General features: G+C 40.7%; 1 protein-coding gene across 2 annotated transcripts in view; it reads right to left on the reverse strand.

The window, feature by feature from the left end:
- Nucleotides 1–21,791, reverse strand: part of MAN2A1 (mannosidase alpha class 2A member 1) — a 159,213-nt gene that overhangs the window by 120,881 nt on the left and 16,541 nt on the right. For both annotated transcript variants that reach the window (XM_029053956.2, XM_039910655.1), the window contains exons 2-4: nt 21,136–21,396; nt 19,356–19,500; nt 2,678–2,849 (exon numbers count right to left, since the gene is read on the reverse strand). In XM_029053956.2, the coding sequence (XP_028909789.1) occupies nt 2,678–2,849; nt 19,356–19,500; nt 21,136–21,396 (578 nt within the window). The remainder of the gene's footprint in view (nt 1–2,677; nt 2,850–19,355; nt 19,501–21,135; nt 21,397–21,791) is intronic.

Genomic DNA, 21,791 nt, shown 5'->3' on the forward strand with positions numbered 1-21,791 from the left:
TAATTTAATTTTTGTTTGTTTTTCTTTCAATTTTAAGATCATGCAAATGTCCTAGAAAAACATTATCTAAGTGTGAGAACAAAAGTCCTCAGTCACCCAGCAAGTGATAGGACCGAGAAGGTTAAATTTGCCTTTTGGAGAAAGCAGTGGCACATTTTTGGAGCAATTGAGACAGGGTGCCCTTACTGATTGATGATAGCAAGTTTGGTATTGCATGCTTGGGATCACAAGAGTTTTATCTTGTGTCATCTGAAAAGCCTGCACAAGAGAGACATTGGTAAAGGCCTATTTGAGCGAGACAAATCAGTTTAAGTGTTCAAAACGTTCCTTCACTGAGCACATGTCCCAACTTCCAAGTTGTTGCAATATTTCAAACTGCTGTAATTTTAGTGGGCCCTTCAGTGGGTTAATGAATATGAGTTTTGGATACTATCAAAATCAAAACTAAAGGCTTTATGTGCGGCTATTAACATCTGTCTTCTCCTCTAGGCTGTAAGCCCATTGTGGGCAGGGAATGTGTCTACCAACTCTGTTGCACTGTACTCTCCCCGAGTGCTTAATACAGTGCTCTGCACACAATACAATTAACACGTTTGCTGTTCCTCCAGCTCCCATATGTGGATCAAGTCCCAGCCATCTCTTGCTCACTGCCACCACACACCCTCTTTTCCCTCCAGAATGTCTGCTGGCCATTTGGGCTCTAGGAATTTTGGTCGATCTGCGGCTCTCAGCCGTGTTATGTTTTCAGTTTACATCTCTCCAGTTCGTGAGGCTTGGCCACCCTAGTCTATACCACAAGAATTGGCTTCATGGAGGGCAACAGAGGCGATTGCCCTCATGGGTTTGACATCTAAGGGGCAAAGTTAATGATTTCATCCCCAAAGCTTTTTAGACACCCATACCTAGCACCCCCTGGCCCCAGAGTGATCAGAGATGGAGTAGAGATAGACCTGCCACCATCCGCCCACTGCCAACAGCAGGAGAAAGAAAAGGATACCAGCCCCACCACTGTCATTTTCTGAGTCTTCATCAGGCACCAGGACTGGGGGTGAAGGTTTCCTCAGAGTTCTGCTCAAAGCACCAGGAAGAGGTGTCCACTTACCTCCCACCCCAACACCCAAATCTGCCCAGGCAATCTTGGCTATCCACTGGAGTTGAAACAGTGGTCATTCACTGAGGAGCAGCCAAGGTGAGTAAGCCCTTTTTCTTCCTCTCCGCTTCCCAATTCTTCCTCCTGGTCTGCCTTTCTCTTCCCTCTCTCTAGTCTTCCACTCCCTGGCTCTCCTATTTCAACACCCTTCCTCCCCATTCCTCCCAGATGCAAATGAAAAGTTGGCACTCGGGTCTATGTCATGGTGTATTTAACAATTTTTATACTCAAGACCATTCCCATCAGACTCTTCGCAATTTACTGTTTACCACAAATATCCATGTTGTTGATTTCCCAACTTACCTGTTACTCAGAAAAAAGACAAGTGTGTGAAAAGTGAATGTGAAATTTTCTAACATGCATTTAAATCTCTATTGAAATGTATTTTCAGTGAGGTTCACTGAAGAACTTTAGAGAGAAAGTGCTTCTAAGATAATCATAGATGTTTTCATTCCAAACGTGACTGATTAAAAACCACCAGATACAACTTTAAAATGTTTTTAGTTATTCCAACTCTATTGAAATAAACGCAAGAATTCAGGTGGAGTTTAAAAGTCAAATAAGCCTAACAGAACATATTATACTGATCAATTAAACCGTTTCTCTTGAGTATTTAAAGAATCCTTCATGTAAGCTCTGTGTTCCAATAGGAGAACTGATTTTAAAGAAAAGTTAGCTATGGAATTCAAAGTTAGCTCCTCTGCAAACAGGATTTTAGTTACATGTCCAATATTTACTTCCATTTATTTGTATACAAAGAAAAACAGACACTGCAAACTACACATACTACAAGTTCTCCACTTAGCTATGGCTTGCAAATTAGTCCTTGCCTAACACCTGGAGCTTGGCAGCAGTCCAAAAAAAGCAATTCAACTCTTTTCTATTATGCTTTGTCATTTTCAGAGGAATCTGCATTTCGTAAGGGCATACACTGGCATTCTTTTAGATTCATTTTACAAGGAACAAGAAGAATGGTGGTTGTAGCCAAGAAAGGGATGGGGTGACCCTATACTGGTAGGATGGATATAAACTGCCCCGGGCCGATAGAAAACGTTGATGGATCCAAAGGTTTTCTGAACCTAAACGAAAGACTGGATTTGAATTAGAGTTGATAGTGACAAAGCTTTAGCTGCTCAACAGGCAGAATAATCCCACTAAACTGAAGGAAGATCTATATTCAGCAATGCTTCTGAGTATCAAAGAACTAAACCAAGGTCCAAAATAGCTCCCAAGCATCAGAAATGAGACTAGATTGGAAGTCCATGAAATCATCCAATTGGAGGAGGGTTGCAACCAATATCAACTTCACAACCAGATGCAGGATGGCTTTTTAAAATGTACTGACACTCCAAGCTGAACAAAAGAAGTCAACCACCTCTCTTTGAAAAAGACATGGATTTCCCCATAAAAGTATTCGATTCTTAACACAATGGATATTCAGAGAGCATAAGTATAAAACTAATTTCACCAAATAAGCTCACAACCCCATGGATATTGATAAATTCAAGTTGATTTCTTAAAACAAACCTTTTAACAGCATCCTTTTTCTGAGTATCTATTCCATCCCACCATTTTGAGAAGTAAGAAGTTTCAGACCACATGAATTTCCTTCTGTTGTCTTCTTGCAGCTTTATCACCATGTTATTGAGAATATGTTGAGTCTGGTCTCTAAAGTAGTCATCAAAGGTCTTCAACCAACCTACATTAAAAGAAAATTCACCACATAAGTCTGAATTGAATTAAATCTACTTTGGCTTCCATTTGATGAAGTCTTCACAAGTTTTACATTCAGCTTTAAAAGAACATTTGGTCATTGCCTTAAAAAGACTATGTTTAGCATATCATAAGCACTTAATACCTCAATTATTACTATAATTAAGTGTTGGTATTGCTTCCTATTTGTTTTTACTGCCACTCCTATTCTGCCACCAGGGGTCTGGCATCTGACAAGCTCTGTGCCTATGGGACCACGAGGAGGCAGCTGCTGTGTCCTCAGGTGAATCACAACTTCTCTGGGCCTCAGTTACCTCATCTGCACAATGGGAATTAAAATAAATAATGGTATTTGTTAAGCACTTACTATGTGTCCAGCACTGTTCTAAACCCTAGGGTAGATACAAGGTCATCAGGTTGGACACAGTCCCTGTCCCACATGGGGCTCACAGTCTTAATCCCCATTTTACAGATGAGATAACAGGCACAGAGAAGTTAAGTGACCTGCCCAAGGTCACACAGCAGACAAGTTGAGGAGCCAGGACTAGAACCCACATCCTCTGACTCCCAAGTCTGAGCTCTTGCCACTAGGCCATGCTGCGGGAGAGGGACTGTGTCCAACCTGATTAACTTTTATCTACCCTAGTGCTTAGAGCAGTGCTTGACACAAGTGCTCAAATACCATAATAATCATTATTAGACTGTAAACTCATTTTGGGCAGGGAACGTGTCTACCAACTCTATTGCACTGTAATCATCCCCAGTGCTTAGTCCAGTGCTCTGCACATAGTAAGTGCTCGATAAATACCATCTACTCTGAGCTTTGTCTTCTATGCCTTTTTATACTTAGGCATTTTCATTTTAATTACTTTGTCCCCAAGCCCTTCCCAACCTTATCCTTAGTGAGCTCTGGACGGCCAAGGACTATGTGCCAGGGACTATATCTCCACCTTGCCCCACCCAAGTGCTTAGTTCATCACTCTGCACATGGAAAGCACTTAAACACTATTACTATTACAGAGAACTATTACAGAGAAGCAGCGTGGCCTAGTGGAGAGTGCATGGGCCTAGGAGTCAGAAGGAACTGGGTTCTAATTCTGCCTCTGCCACTAGTCTGTTGTATGACTTTGGGCAAGTCACTTCACTGTGCCTCAGTTACCTCATCTGCAAAATAGGGATTAAGACTGTGACCATGTGGGAGAGGGGCTGTGTCCAACCTGATTATCTTGCACCTACCTCAGTGCCAGTGTTTAGAACAGAGCCTAGCATATAGTAAATGCTTCAACACCATATTCCTGCTACTTCCTGACTGCAAGTAATTTGTCATTCTCCCCCCTCCCCCCGGTATTAAAAAAAAGTTGGTATTTGTTAAATGCTTACTATGTGCAGAGCACTGTTCTAAGTGCTGGGGTAGACACAGGGTAATCAGGTTGCCCCACATGAGGCTCTCAGTCTTCATCCCCATTTTACAGATGAGGTAACTGAGGCACAGAGAAGTGACTTGCCCATAGTCACACAGCTGACAGGTGTCTGCTCCTTGAGAGTACAGAATGGCTAATTGATTTATCATATCATTTCTCAATTAGTCTCACACCAAGCAAATGGTGGCAGGGTCTGACGAGAGAATGGTGGCAGGTTTGGAGCCTCAGCCGGAAGCCCCAAATATTCTAAATTAAAGTCATTTGTATTTGAGCACTGTACTAAGCACTTGGGAGAGTACAACAATAGACATTCCCTGCCTACAATGATCTTCTAGCCTAAAGCAGCTAGACAATCTAGATTTTACTGTGTCTGAATGTTTACTTGGTGAAAACCCCGTAAAACTCAGAATTGACAAAGAAGAACAAGACAAAATTCCTGCCCCATGAACTGAGGGAACAAGGAAAAACACCACTAAAATAGAATTTAAGTGCAAATATGTAGATAATGTACACATGAGAGGATAGATATGAACATTAGTGCTTGGCTGGAGTGGTTACAGTGACCCAGGTGGTAATTTTATGGAATCCATTACTAGCGGAAGTTGTGTAGGCAGAAGTATAAATAGGGTTGAGAATGATTTGAATAGATTTATGAGTTTTTAAAAGGCAAGAGTTGACATGACCCTCTTCTTTCCATGCCCTTGTGTTGTCTGAAGCTATCAGTGGGACTAAGTGCTTGCAAAAAGCCACAGAGATTTCTATCGCAGCCAAAAATGCAGGCTTGGGGAACAATTCAATTTAATGGATCGGAGAAATTCATGCCAGAGTTTGGGGTACTGGGTTCTTTCAAAGATCTACCCCAGTAGATTCTAAGGTACTGAGAGGCAGAAACCATGATACTCTCTTAGGTGCCTAGGACAGTATTCTGTACTCGGCAGGCTCTCCAAAAAAAATGCTATTCAATTAATGAATTCATCATAGTCTAAAGCTAGGACTCCGGTTTGTTTGCTAAGGAAATCCAAGTCACTTTTCACTCGTTCTCCAACTCTCTCTACCACTGCTGTGATTAGGCTGTTTAGCTTAACACAAAATATTCAGTATTATACCTCATTTAAGTGTCTCTCTGGATTATCAATTATCTGAATTATCATGACTGGATTACTTAAGGTCTTACCGCACAGATGATGACGATTAATCTAAAGCACAAAATTAATGCATCATTGGGTACTTGGATAAGTGAATTAAGAAAAAATAAAGTTGGATTTTCGAAATGAATAACAATTTTTAGATTAAATGGGATAATACAAAATAAGATGCTGTAGCTTCAAAGGAGTTGAAAAATAAAATTAATTCAACTGGATCATTTCTTTTATTTCCCACACATGCTGCATTTATCAGAGCTATAATTTGCTGTGAGTCAAGTCCATTTCAGGTGTTTTGTACTGGAGGCTTTCCAGCCAGAAATTTGGCTAGATTGATGAATTCATTGTACCTTCAACACTTCATTTGCCCTTCAATAATCACAAAAGATTTCAATGACATTTATATGAGAGAAATACAAGCAGCGCTATGAATTAAAAACCTACCATGAAACTCAACTGTAATAGATACTATCATCATAATAAAACACAATTAATGGAGAATGAACTGAAAGATAGCCTCATACAGTTTTCTATATTGTGCAATATAACAGTAAATTAGCTTTTATTGCTGCTACACAATAGGGTAATCAAGAAGTCCATTTTATGCTGAATTTGCTTTTTCTTTTTATAAATTATTATAAAACTGCAGTTAACCATTGGTGTATAGCTGAGCAAAAAGGTGATTTAAAAAAAAAGAGGTAGGATTTGACTGGTGAACATATGAACTACAATTCTTCCTATGGGAAATTTAGTAGCAAACTGAAAAAAGATATGCCACAGATTTCTAAATTTCTAAAGTCTCAAAATCATAAATTTTTACTGGCTTTTTCTATTTTAACCCAATCCCAAGTATTTAAGGTACATGAGCTATGAGTAATTATGAAAGGCTTACAATGTGAGTAAAAGATAAAGCTTCTAGGATTTTAATACCGGAAATAAATGAAAATCTTGGCTTTTCCTAAGTTAACATTAAATCTTAATTTTCCACAAAGGATACATGAGCACTAAAATTTTAGAAAACCTGGAAAGGTTTAAAATGTGATGGATGCATTATTTATAATCTACTGAATCAAGATAACTAACATTATCTTTTATATTATGTATTAGCAAGGGTTAACTGAAATAAATATATTTTAACTGTCATCTGACTAAATTATACTTTAATACCATTTTTAATGAAATTTGTACTGAAAAGCTGTGAATCTCTAGGTTTTAAGCATGAGTCTTATGCTTTATATAAAATTAAGCCAGATGGCTAATCAGTGACCACAACTGTCATTTTCCCAACATTTTCTGGCTTAATGGAATTTTTAGGTTAAAAGTGTCAACTGCAATTATTGACAATTTATTAAGATGCCCCTAAATTTAAACCATTCTTTAAGATTCAGCCAGAAATTTTAATTTCCTACTCAGCTTTAGGTGGCATATAATAATGATAATAATGATGGTATTTGTTAAGCACTATGTGCCAAGCACTGTTCTAAGCACTGGATAGGAAAGTGGAGATGAGCAGAAGTGGAATTCCCTTCAAACAGTTTTTGAGCTCAAAGTAACTAGTTAGTTACGCACAATTTTGAGTCCTTGGAATCCTTCAAATAACAGAATTAAGGATATTTACCACTTTATAGTAAATACAATATTTCCTTTTGCTTGTGGAACATTTTATGTTTCTTGTACTCAGAAAAATGTTTAATCAATCAATCACATTTATTGAGTGCTTTCTGGGTCCAGGGCACTGTACTAAGCTCTTGGGAGTTTGATTTAACCAGAGTTGGTAGAAATGTTCCCTTCCCAAGAGGTGTTTATATAATCTAGAGAAAGAAAGACAGTTTCTGTTTTGTTCCATTTTGCTTTGTCTGTCTCCCCCGATTAGACTGTGAGCCTGTCATTGGACAGGGATTGTCTCTATCTGTTGCCAAATTGTACATTCTGAGTGCTTAGCACAGTGCTCTGCACATAGTAAGTGCTCAATAACTACTACTGAAGACAGCCATTAAAATACATTAGAGATTCATAATAGTGCCAGGGGACAGAGGTTAGGGTGAGTATCGAGGGCTTAAAGGGTGCAAATTCAAGTGTGAGTTGCAACAAAGGGAGGGGGAGTAGGGGAAGGGAGGGCTTAGTCATGGAAGGTCTCTTTTCAGAATCTCCATTTACCCACATATTGTGTGGACTAATGAAGACAGCCACTGAAAACAACTCAATCTGGCTATTGTAATGGCTCCTTGGGGGGTAGGGATCGTGTCTACCAAATCTATAGTATGGTATCCCAAGTGCTTAATACAATGTCTGTCACAAAGCAAGCCCTCAAACACCATCAGTTGATTAATAACTTAACTAGAGAGCTCTCTCTCGACTCAAAGGGGCTAAAGGCCCCCTCCCATTCTTTTAAGCTAATGGTGAACCTCCCTCAAATCTGTTACTAAGCTTTCAAAACTGTATTCACATATGCTTTCTGAACATCACCCCCTAAGGGCAAGAGGTCAGAAATGATGCACCAGTGTGCACTACGATATTATCAGGGGCATGATGTGAGATCTCAGGCCTGGGAGTCAGAGGACCTGGGTTCTAATCCCAGCTCTGCCACTTGTCTGCGGAGTGAACTTTGCTAAGTCACTGCACTTTTGTGCCTCAGTAACCTCATCTGTGAAGTAGGGTTAAGACTGTGAGCCCCATGTGGGACAGGGCCTGTGTTCAACCTGATTGGCTTGTATCTACCCCAGCGCTTAGTACAGTGCCCGCCACATAGTGCTTAACTAGTACTATTAAAAAAAATCCTACACACATAGGAACAGGTTTTGGCAAAGCAAGGAACATAATTTAAGCGCTTACTATGTGCAGAGCACTGTTCTAAGTGCTGGGGTACATACAGGGGAATCAGGTTGTCCCTCGTGGGGCTCACAGTCTTAATCCCCATTTTACAGATGAGGTAACTGAGGCACAGAGAAGTTAAGTGACTTGCCCACAGTCACACAGCTGACAAGTGGCAGAGCCGGGAGCCGAACCCATGACCTCTGACTCTGAAGCCCAGGCTCTTTCCACTGAGAGAGCTTAGTACACTGCTCTGCATGTAGTAAGTGCACAACTTACCTTCCCAGACTGAGCTCCTCTTCTCCCTCTACTCCCTCTACCACCCCCCCTTCACCTCTCCGCAGCTTAACCCTCTTTTCCCCCCCATTTCCCTCTGCTCCTCCCCCTCTCCCTTCCCATCCCCTCAGCACTGTACTCGTCTGCTCAACTGTATATATTTTCATTACCCTATTTATTTTGTTAATGAAATGTACATCACCTCGATTCTATTTAGTTGCCATTGTTTTTACGAGATGTTCTTCCTCTCGACTCTATTTATTGCCATTGTTCTTGTCTGTCCGTCTCCCCCGATTAGACTGTAAGCCCGTCAAAACGGCAGGGACTGTATCTGTTGCCGACTTGTTCATTCCAAGCACTTAGTATAGTGCTCTGCACATAGTAAGCACTCAATAAATATTATTGAATGAATGAACAAGTTGCAGAGCTGGGAACATGTCTATCAACTCTGTTATGGTATACTCTCTGAAGTGCTTAGTACAGTGCTCTGTGCAAAGGAAATGCTCCACCTATACCATTGATCGATATATATCCTGGGAAGCAAAATACAGTCAGTCATTCTTTCCTCCGCCCCCACCCCCATCTTGACCCTTTAAATATTAAAGAAAGTCCTTAGCCCAGGACTGTCATTCAATTCAGAGTCCCTCCACCACCGGCCTCCTCCCCGCCCCCAAGCGTGACATTTTTCCAAAGAACCATATTTATTTAAAACAAAAAAACTCTGGCTCAAATGTATTTTTTTTTTCAGATTTCAATTAAAGTTTGTGCCCTTGGGGCCCACTATGTCCATTTGAAAATAGAGCCGAAAGAGATCTATTTTTTCTACACTTAATATATACAGGCACTTAAATAGCCTCATATAGACCCATTATTCCTCAATGAAATGTGTCATCCGTTCTCAAAACATCCTCTGCAATCCCATTTGAAGAGGTTAGAAATACTGGTATTGATTTTTTTTTTTTTTTAAGGCAACTCTTAAAACCGTCTATGCCCTAATCAATGAAGACTAATTTTTGATTAAGAATTAGCACTGGACAAAAAGTTATTTCTGACTGCCTCCAAAATTCATTTCCAAACTCCCCATGTTGCTTATGATTTCTGTGCAATCCAATTAGTCGTCTTTAAAAAAATAAGTGTCATGAGCTACTTATTAAAATAGCCCATACAGGTACTCCACAAAGCCACGTCATAAGATGAAATCTGCCAGCTTTCTCGGGACAGCATTAGGAAGGCGCATGCACTCACTAATGCTCACGTAACAATCATTGCAGCAATTTCCTTTCCAAATAGATGAAAACTAGCATTTATACTGAATTCAGCTCACTCATTTATACATGGGGACCCTTTCCAATTTGAAAACAGACTGTGGTTACATTTCCTGTTAACAAGAGTAATTTATTGTGCAGTGCTAAGGCCTATTAAACTATTCTATTTATTGTCCTGCATCACCCGGCTTTCTACAGTAGAAGCAGTGTGGCTTAGTGGATAGAGCATGGTCCTGGGAGTCAGAAGGTCATGGGCTCTAATTCTGGCTCCACCATTTATCTATGTGACCTTGGGCAAGTCACTTCACTTCTCTGGGCCTCAGTTCCCTCATCTGTAAAATGGGGATTAAGACTGTGAGCCCCATGTGGGATAGGGACTGTGTCCAACCTGATTCACTTGTACCTAACCCAGCACTTAGAACAGTGCTTGGCACATAGTAAGCACTGAAGTACCATAATCCTATTAGCAAGTCAGCTATCCTTTGCAGCAGCAAAACTCATCTTACTGGTTTTTACTCAAGTTGCCTAATATCTAAACATCAAGTAGATTAAAATAGCCTTTGGTCCTGTGGCTTGAGCAGGCGACAAGAAAAGTAGTTGTTATTTGCAACAACAAAAAGAAGGGAGGGCCATGGAAGAGGAAAAACCACCACTACAGTAAGATTAAGGTCAGAGGTATCCTCATTGCTGAAACTGAATCACAGCACCATCAGTCAAGATCTTAAAGTCCAGAAAGGGAGACAGACATTAATACAAATTATGACTATGAAATCCAGACTCTAAATGACCACCCACATTTTGAGGTCCTTAAATACTGTTGCCATACAGTGACAATAATAGCATTTTTTGAGCACTTACTGTGTGCAGAGCACTGTACTAAGAGCTTGGAAAGTACAATCTGGCAACAGATGGAGACAATCCCTACCCAACAACGGGCTCACAGGGGGGAGACAGATAACTAAACAAATTGGCACATAAGAAGATGGCTGTCTCGTCCTTACTATGGGATGGGTTAGATACAAAATAATCAGGTCATTCAAAGACCCTAGCCCACATGGGGCTCACAGTCTAAACAGGTATTTTGTCCCCATTTTGCAGATAGGGAAACTGAGGCACCAAGAAGTTAAAATAACTTGTTCAGTCACACAGCATGCAAGTGGCAGAGCCAGAGCAAAACTCCAGGTCTCCTGTCTCCTAATAGGCCACACTCCACACAAATTCTTATTTCAAAAGGATTATACTCCTGGAAGTTGTGAAGTATGACAATTTGTAAAAAAATCAAATTAGTTTAACAATCCTCCAAAAATGGAAAATTTGGAGTCATCCACTTTGGAAAACTGGAACAATCCATTTCCCCCCAAATTAATACACTATGAATATTAAAAGATGCATAAAGGACTATTCAATGTCCACCCTCTAATTCATATATTTCTTATCTATTCTATACACACTGTCCTTTCTTGGCAAGAAAGTTAAATATTTAAGCTGTTTATCTAAAATGAAACAGAAAAGCAGACTGTAGATACAAAGGTGTGGTAATTGTGTTTTAATCACCTTATTAAATGCAACATGAACATATATCAATCAACTAGCCTTCAATTTCATGGTCAGTGGTTTGAAATTTTTCACAAAGGTAATATTAAACAAAGTTATCAGAAGTTTTCCTGCTGACTTTTTCCAGTCTTGCATTATTAGTTTACATAGGCTTATGTATGAAAAAAAATCATACTCTGCCATGTAGATCAGAATGTCAAGTGTGTTTTGAAGGGGCACATTTGAAATTAATTCAATAAATTTCAGGCAATATTCAATTGGCTGTTTGAAAGACACCTGCTATAGTGAAGTCAATCCAAAAAAAAAATCAGAAAAGTTGAATAATTTTTTCATAAATGTTCATAAATTTAAAACATACAAATGCATGCCTTGAAGTCATGCAAACAGTTCAAAAAGCACCTTATTGCACCTATCTGCAGCACACAGGCCAAAATTTTGGATTTTAAACAAATCCATGAAAAATATCTCCATCTGGATTGGACAGCAATGCAATACTGAGACAGTCTGAGCTGAAACTTGCTTTAAAAATTGTTGCTGTAGAAAACGCAAACAAATCTCATAAATCTCATTTAGAGAGTAAATTGCCTAATTACACATTCATTTAGCAGTATTTTACGAGGATGAGCAGTTAAAAAGATCAACATTTTGCCTTGGAATGTTTGAGCACATTCTTTTGGTTTTCTTGATGAATTTTTTTTTTATGAAGAAAATGATGGCTTTATTTTTCACAGAATAATTGTTTCCTTGAATTCTACATTATCTCCACTTCAAACATTCAAACAGCTTTGAAGAATTCTGGGTTACATCTAGTTTTCAAGAATACCAGACTGTATACCAATTTTGGGTGGAGAGAGGGTGCAGGAGGAAAACATTATACATATAGACTTCCAATGAGAACAAAAGGAAAAAAAATTCAAATAGTATTTAAAACATTCATGAAAATAAGCACTGGCTCATCCCCAGCTCTTTAAGAAAAAGTGAAAATCCACTAGTGGACCTAAAGCATTAAAGATTCTATGCCCTTCAGTTATATTTTTTATGGTATTAATCAAGCACTTACTATGTGCCAAGCACTATACTAAGCCCTAGGTAGATAAAAGCTAATCAGGTTGCAAACAGTCCCTGTACCACATTGGGCTGAGTCAGAATCCCCATTTTACAGATGAAGTGACTGCGGTACAAAGAAGCTAAGTGACTTGCCCAAGGTTACACAGCAGAAAAGTGGCAGATCCAGGATTGAAACCCAGGTCCTTCTGACTTCAGGGACCACTGCTCTATCCACTAGGAAGTGCTGCTTCTCTAGTCAAATGCTTAGTACGCTGCTCTGCACACACTAAGCAATCCAACCTGATAATCTTGCATCTACCCCAGCGTTTAGAACAGTGCTTGGCACATAGTAAGCACTTAAATGCCATCATTATTATTAAGCAAATATAATTGATGATGATGACTTGGACCTACAATCTTTATTGTGTGCTTCCCATGTGCCAGAGCACTGCGCTAAGCACTATGGAAGATACAGACACTCCGATGAGAAGTGCTTGGGAAAGTGCTACAGAAGTAGAACCAACAAAACAATGGTCCCTGCTTCAAGGAGTTCATGATTTAATGGAGGAGTCAGGCAGACCAATTCTTTACAATTAGTGGAACACCATGACCACCCTTGAAAAAACACAATAAAGCACTCTGTCATCTCCATCCCTGCAAATGCCCCCAAAATAATGAATCGTGAAGAAGAAGAAAAAAAAAAACTCCTACAAAGATTTGTATAAACTCATCACCGGTGTTTCAACTGGCAAGCTGAGTGTCGAGAGATCTCATTATTCAGGTAATGATGGAAACAGCTTATCAGATCATAAGAGATTGCTACAGTGCTTTTTCGTATTCAAATACTATGCTATGACAATGAGGTTTATCTTGGCTGCACTGTTACATTGACCCAGTGTCTGGTGCATTTTTCATTCCTCTGACGGTCTTCTCAAAACCTTTACGACAAGATAGTCACCCTATTTCTGATTGCGATACGCCAGGCTGCCTCATCTTTTATTGCTGCCTCCAAGCAGTTCACCGCTATGCCACCTTGTTGGATATTTTGCTTCACTGGGTCTTTAAAACTTCTGTCCACCTGAGTTATGGTCACCTCACTCCAGTTCACCTAAGAACCACTATTTGGATACCCTATTACAATCCATTCTTCTCACCTGTTGCACCTGACGGTGAGACACAATGAATGTTGCTTCGCTATTGGTGGCTCGACCACATTCAGTGACCTCATCGTTCGTGAGCCTGTCGGGCCATTTGATAAGTATTCTCCATAGGCTGCACTGGTGGAGCTGTTCTAGAAGTCAAACGTGGCATCCATTGGAAACCAAGATCTCACAGGAATAAAGTTGGATACCACAGGTGCTCTCTAGATCTTCAATTTGGTCTGAATCTTACCATGGTAGTGCTATAAATGATTGTTGAGTCTCCCAAAAGATACATTAGCCACGTTGATTCAGTTTGCAGCCTCCTTGTTTATTACAGATCTACCACAGCTTTGGACAGTGTACTAATAGAATTCTGTGACAGCATTCAATTATGTGCTGGGTCGTACATAAGTTTGTCAGGTGGTGACTGGTATACAACCTTGGTTTCTTTGGACTAAACGTCAATTCAGAGTGATAATGATACTGAGAAGCAATTCATGATCCTCTGCATGCCTTATTCTAAATTTCCTGAGTACACACCAATTAGAAGGTCCTACATGAGTGACACAGATTTTATGATATTTATCTGTTTCCTTTTAAGTCTAGCTCAGGCTCTCTGTAAGTAGAAACTAAAGCCACCTAAAACAATGTTATCTTTGTGATTGTTTTAATATTAATTTGATGAACCAAACACTCTGCAGCCAATCTGATACCATGGTAAATTTCAATAGCTGAAGGGTATGTAGCCTGTTTTCGTTGGTTTTTTGTTTTTTTTTTGGGGGGTTTTTTTTTTTTTTTTTTTTTTTTTTTTTACTCCACTAGGGTTTTTGCCTCCCTCATTTTTCTGCTGGGCAGATAAAACAAGTGAACAAAGTATTTATTGCTCACTGGGAGTCAGGTTGTGGATTCTAACAGCTGCTCTGTGATAAGCTGAAATTGGGAAACCCAAAACAAGAAGGGTAGAAGAAATGCGTTAAGGATATAGTGAAACAAGGCCTCATACTAGAATGCAGACAGTCCATGGGTAGCTGCATATTGATCCTAGCAAGCACATATAATAATGTTGGTATTTGTTGGTATTTGTTAAGCACTTACTATGTGCCGAGCACTGTTCTAAGCGCTGGGGTAGACATAGGGGAATCAGGTTGTCCCACATGAGGCTCACAGTCTTAATCCCCATTTTACAGATGAGGGAACTGAGGCACAGAGAAGTTAAGTGACTTGCCCACAGTCACACAGCCGACAAGTGGCAGAGCTGGGATTCGAACTCATGAGCCCTGACTCCAAAGCCCGTGCTCTTTCCACTGAGCCACGCTGCTTCTCCACATATCCTATCCCACCTTGAAAGCTGCATCAGCCTTCTCACTGACCTCTCAGCTTCTTGTGTCTCCCTACTCCAGTCCTAATTTCACTATCGTGCCTGCTCATTTTTCTACAAAAAGGCATTTAGTCTATAACTCCCCACTCATGGAAAAAGAAAAATAATAATTATGGTACTTAAGCGCTATGTGTCAAACACTGTTCTAAGAGCTGGGGTAGTACAAGTTACTCAGATTGGACACAGTCCCTGTCCCACATTGGGCTCACACTCTTAATCCCCATTTTTAAGTGTGTGTCCAAGGTCACACAGCAGACCAGTGGCAGAGCCAAAGTTAGAACCCATGACCTTCTGACTCCCAGGCCCGTGCTCTACATACTATGCTAAACTTGCAGTGGCTTTCCATTCACCTCCGCAACAAACTCCTCAGCACTGACTATAAAACAATCACCTTGCCCCCTCCTAACTTCCCTCGCTGATTTCCTATTACAACCTACACACTTTGCTCCTGGAACGCCAACCTACTCACTGTACCTCAACCTCATCCATCTCGCCACTGGCCCCAGGCCCATGTCCTGCTTCTATCATGGAACGCCCTCCCTCTTCATAGTCAACTGATATCTGACGGACTGCAAGCCCCATGTGGAACAGGGACGGTGTCCAACCTGATTAACTCGTACCTTCTCCAGTACTTAGAACTCTGCTTGACACATAGCAAACATTTAACATAGTAGTAGTTATAATAATGGTAACACCACTCTCCCCACCTTCAAAGCCTTATTAAAAAAAAAAAAAAAACACATCTCCAAGTGGCCTTCCCTAAGTCCTCATTTCCCCTACTCCCTATCTTCTGTGTTGCCCTTGCGATTGGATTTATACCCTTTATGCACCAGATATTCAACCTGTCCTCGGCCCCACATTCACGTACATAGCTGTGATTTATTTTAATTAACGTCTCCCCACCTAGACTGTAAGCTCCTGGTGGACAGGGAATGGGTCTATCAACTCTGTCATGTTATATTCACCCAAGCAGTTAGCTTTGCATATAGTCATCAAAATTTCACTGACACAAAAAAAGGAGTGGCTCTTACTGAGCAAAGAGATAGAGGTGGGAAGCAGCATGGCCTAAAGGAAAGAGCACGGGCCTCAGAATCAGAGGCCCAAGTTCTAATCCCGGCTCTGCTACTTCTCTGCGATCCTCTGTCAATCTGTGCCTCGGTTCCCTCGTATGTAAAAATGGCAATTCAATCCTATTCCCTCATACTTAAACTGTGAGCCCAATGAGACAGGGACTGTGTCCAACCCGATTATCTAACTACCCCAACACACAATACAGTGTATGTCACATAGTGAGTGACTATAAGCTCGTTGTGGGCAGAAAGTGTGTCTGCTTATTGTTGTACTGTACTCTCCCAAGCCCTTAGTACAGTGCTCTGCACAATAAGTGCTCAATATGATCAGATTTTTAACAGGTACCATAATTATTATGAGGCAAAAGGGAAAATAGCACCAGGACCTGCAAATGTCAGACATGACCAAGCAAAACTTTGCAAACAATGCAGACAGGACTGTGGATTTTTCATTGGCCTTTTCAGTCACACACATACGCATAGGTGAAATCCACAGTCTTGTTGGTTATTCCCCCCCCCTCCCATGGTATTTGTTGAGCACTTACTATGTGCCAGGCACCGTTCTAAAGCACTGGAGAAGATCTAAGGTAGTCAGGTTGGACACAGTCCCTGACCCACATAGGGCGTACAGATGAGGTAACTGAGGCCCAGAGAAGGGAAGGGATTTGCCCAAAGTCACACAGACTCATGAAAGCTGGGATTCGAACCCAAATCCTTCCAACTGCTCTATCTTTAAGTGGCACGGGGGGTTGGGGGGGACTTAAGAACTCTTTCAATTGAAAAATATTTTTGATTGCAGAAACTATTTTCAAAGGTATTTACTGATTTTTATATGGCTTCCATTTTGTTCGCCCCTCAACAGTGAGAATACTGAAATCTACATGATTCAAGTCCTGCAGGTGATTTGGTATTTAAGTTTGAAATATAATTACCATGGATAATTACTTTAAACCATCTGTGCAAATTCTGGGTTTAGTTAAGAAGCTTTTTCTAATGTCAAAATATGGACAAAGTTAAATCTGCTTCAGAAAACAGGGCTATTATGTGAGCCAAACTGTCTGATCAAGGCAGGTGGCAAAGAGAGCTAGCAGGAAGAGCAAAAGGAATAGAAGAAGATTAGTAAACTTGGGTTCTGAACCCATTTTAAGTTAGTTCACTGTGTGACTGCAAGCAAATCTAGATACTTGTCTATGCCTCAATAGCCCTACCTTTAAAAATGCCTCCTGCCTCTAATTTACATAAAGAGGTCAGGATTCATCAAATACAGTATCTTAAAGTTTCTAGGAAGAAAGGTACTACACAAAAATAAAGTGTTAAGAGTTTGCATTACTGCTCGTGAAAAGTACCTGGGCCCCAACAATGGGCATTATCTTCTCCCACATCAGCTGCCCCCACCCCCAAGCTGCAGAGCAAGAGCTATGGCACTTCCTTCTCAATTATCCTCCCCTACCTGCACCACTCCACAAATTTTGGGGTCCTGATTGGGGTCTGGGTTGGGAGAGAATTTGTCTACCAACTCTGTTGTACTGTACTCACCCAAGCACGTAGAAAAAGGCTCTGCACACAGTAAGTGCTCCATCAATACCACTGATTGATTGGGTGACTAGGACAGGACAATATTTTTTTTTTTTTTTAAAAAGCTAGGTGGGGGGAAAATGAAGGGAGGAGAGGAACATACAAGAGGGAAAAATAAGTCACAAAGATGGTAGGAGTTGGGGGTTATGGAGCAAACGGTGAGATGAACTGTAAGCTAGGCTGTAAACTCACTACGGGCAGGGGATGTGTCTGGTTACTGTTATACTGTACTCTCCCAAATGCTTCGTATAATGCTCTGCACACAGTGAGCATTCAATAAATACAATTGAATGAGAGTGAAATGAGTGGGGCAAAACATCATACATGTATGGTAACAAAATGAAAGTCTTTCCCCAGTTAATCCTCTTCCCCCCTACTCCCTCTCCCATCTGCATCATCTATGCCCTTGGATCTGTACCCTTTCAGCACTTGGTATTCACCCCACCTTCAGCCCCAAAGCTTGTGTGTACAGACCCGTAATTTATTCTAATAATTGTCTCTCCTTCTAGGACTATAAGCTCCTGATGGGCAGGGAACATGTCTACCAATTCTGTTGTACTGTGCTCCGCACACGGTAAACACTTCATACCAGTGATGCTGTTGCATACCCCACCCCCATTTTAGGAACATGAGTGAGTTTCTGCTTCCACTGGTTTAGCTTAAGTCTTCCAGGGCTAGAACTAGAGCTAGGAGGGGAGCTCTTTGAAGTTCTCCTTGTGGAGGATAGTGCAGCATCCTTAAAAGGCTCCTACTAAGCCAATGACATTCCATCGAGGGAGCAATGGCGAGGTGAAAGGGAGCAACTTATTCCTAGTTACTTTTATTTCTAAAGGGGTGAGGGCAGGCCAAGATTTACAAAGCACCATGCTTACACATAAAACATTTGCTGAAAGGTGTTGTCTACAACATGAATGAAAACTTGGCTGGCATTCAGCTGGAGGGGAGGTGGTCTTGGGAGCAGGGGAACCTGTGGATCTAAAAAAATCAAAACAGCTGTGCTTGTAAATAGGCGGAGGAAGGAAGAAGGGAGGCAGCTGATTCAATCAAATGCTTCCTCCCTCTCAAAGGGGAAGAGAAAGGGACTGTCAATTTGGGCCACCACTTCCTAGAGGAAATGAAGTCACTCACATCCTCCTCCTCTTGTTTTATGGTAAGGGAAGGGGAGCAGCTCAATGGCAGGGAAGGAAAGAGGTTGAGGCCATGGCTGGGGGTTGGGGGTGGTGGGGTACAGAGGTAGAGCCATAGATTGAAGATGATGGGGGGAACCCCACCAAGTTAAAGAGAGGAGTCTTATCTTGGCTCTACTTTGGCTCAGAGGGGCTGGATGGGGACAGTTATTTCCTGCCTAAAAAGCTATGGGAGCAAAATAAATGGCAACATCCTAAGATAATCATTCTGGGGTCTATGACCTCCACCGAGCGGGGGCCAATGCTCAAGAGCCACATTGGTCTCCAAGAACAACCAGAGCCATAGGTTGCCACCCTTGGTCTAGGATCTCTGTCGGGAACTCCAGGGGGCTCTGGAACCATTCCCCTCAGTCAGTGCTTTTTGAGAGCTAAGTGTGCACAGAGCACTTGGGAGAATATAATGCAATAGCACTGGTAGACACACTCCTTGCCCACGAGGAGCTTACAATCTCCTCAGGATCCTCAATTCTGATAGCTATCATACACTAATGAAGATTACTGAAAATAAATGGAACAAGTTTTAACACCAAACATCAAAATTTGGGAGGTTTCTGGAGAAGACAACCCAGCAGATTGTAAATTGCTTAACAAGAAAATGTCAATTTTTTTTTTTTTTTTTACTACCTGGGTCATTATGTGAATGAGGTACGACGAACACTTGAAGTGGTTCACTATCCCATTCATTTTCATCATATGTAATATCAAATCCTTGCTTCCAAACTCCTCCATCTAGATTGTCAAAAGGAAGAATGCTGTAGACATCCAACATCTAAAAAGATCAAAGGTCAATTTAAGCAATTATTATTATTATTTTTTTTGCTTCACCCAATCAAAAAACTCCCTGTGATCCCAATAACTCAGATTCAGTGAAGTGTTATCACAGATGAGATTCAATAAGGTTTATTTTCCATCAAGTAGGAGCTGAAGGCTTCATAGACAAGTCATCACTTGAACCATCAAAAAGAAGGTGAGTCCAATAAATTTAATGTGTTTGGATAAGTGTGCTTATCCCAAATCTATGATATTCAGTATCGCAGCCACTCATCTTCAATCTGATCAACCTGAATTATACTAAATTTATGCTGATGGAGGTCTTAGTTTTTTTGTTGTTTTTGTATTATAACATTTATTAAGCACTTACTATGTGCCAGGTACTGTACTAAACACTGGAGTAGAAACAAGATAATTGGGTTGGACACAATCCCTGTCCCACACAGGGTTCACAGTCTTAATCCCCATTTTACAGATGAAGTAACAGGCACAGGAAAGTGAAGTGACTTGCTCAGGGTCACAAAGCAGACCAGGCTTTTCACAAATTAGCAACTTCTCACTAATTTGCACATCACATCCAATGTTTAAGTTCACCAAAACAACTTCAGCAATTTCAGTTTTACATGCTAGTTATGTATTTTTACACAGTGAGAATGCCAGAATTTGGGCAAAGTGATTGCGTTCATCATTTTAGGCAGATACATCTTTATCTTGGAACTTCTCACCACATTCATATATGGCTCTTCCTTTTTGAATAAGTTACCTACTCCGGCTCATCGGATAAAAGCCTCTTGGCACAAAAAAAATTTCACACATATTTGCACTTCCAAGACCACCACTTTTAAAACTAACCATATATATTTTATGGTTTTTCTTCACTCAGTAATATTTACTGAGCATCTATATACAGAATACTGAGCATTGGGGATAATGCTCAATGTACAATGTAGGATAAATTAGAACATGGAGGCTCGCCATCTGAGATGTATTCCACTTCATTTACATAGTCAGGTATTAGAGCTGGAGGGTGTTTGTGGGATATTAGCTTTATATAAACACAAGGGAAAAGGTTGATTTATGAAGTTTTTGTAATTAGAATAGTGCTGAAAGTTTTTCTAACTTTACAATTATTTGGCATGTTTCAAAAAAATCGAGACTATTGCTAAGGGCATTTTTATTATTTAGGAAAACTGAAGAGTGAAAATTTCACCACACCTATATATTCACTTATCCTTTCCATATCTGAAAATCAATATAACAAGCTTTCTTCATTCAACTAAATGCCTGTTAGTGACAGACCTCAAAATAGAAGATACCTCAACCTAGTTAAGGCATTTATGTTTTAGGAGGAAAATTCAGATATTCCTAGTGGCAGAGCAAAAGATCAAAGTGCTAAGGAAACAACATTCCCTCCCCCCTCCCCCCCCCACCCCAAAAGGAAGGCTTTGGGGCAAGTCATTTTTAAAAATCACTTAAGCTCTTAAAAAGCCTTCTAGGAAACAAACAGCAGCTAAGAAAGGGCTTCAATTTAAGTGGAACTAAAAAAAAACACAGTATAGGGAGGCAAAAAGAGAAGCTTCTTACAAGTCCTAAAGATGAGCAAGTTCAGGGAAATTATCCTCATGCATCTTACCTGCACATCAGAATCCTGACTTCTGCTTTTTGATGCAAACAAACAATCCGTGGGATCAACTGGGAGAGAGATTGGAGCAGATGGTAGAAGCTCAGAGAAGGATCCTAGACTGAAGTTATTAGCTTCTAGGTTTTTTTGACCATCCTTCACAGATTCACTCAAATTGATGACAGAGTCTCTGATGTTTGAGATGATCTCATTGTTTTCGGCTAATAAGCGCTCCAAATGGTCTATTTTCTCTTGCAACATTGAAAGCTGGCCCTGTATTCAAAATAAGAAAGCACACAAAATATTATGTGGATAAGCCACACAGATAATTATCACCAACTAGTTCTCACCGGGCAGTGGAGGGGCTCCACCCTCTCTTATTGCCAAAATGCTGAGGAAAACCACTGGACACCTGTGCCACCTTCCTATTTCTACCCTCAGGGCCTCCACTCCCAATAAAGTAGTGTGGCCTGTGGCAACAGCACTGGCCTGGGTATCAAGAGGAGCTGAGTTCTAAGCCCAGCTCTGCCACTTGTCTGTGTGTGACCTTGGATAAGTCACTTCACCTCTCTGGATCTCCATTACCTCATCTGGAAAACGGGGATTAAGAATGTGATCTCTAAAGTGGGACAGGGACTGGGCCCAACCCGATTATCCCGTATCTATCC

The sequence above is a fragment of the Ornithorhynchus anatinus genome, chromosome X3 (genome assembly GCF_004115215.2).
Source record: "Ornithorhynchus anatinus isolate Pmale09 chromosome X3, mOrnAna1.pri.v4, whole genome shotgun sequence".
NCBI classification, from domain to species: domain Eukaryota; kingdom Metazoa; phylum Chordata; class Mammalia; order Monotremata; family Ornithorhynchidae; genus Ornithorhynchus; species Ornithorhynchus anatinus.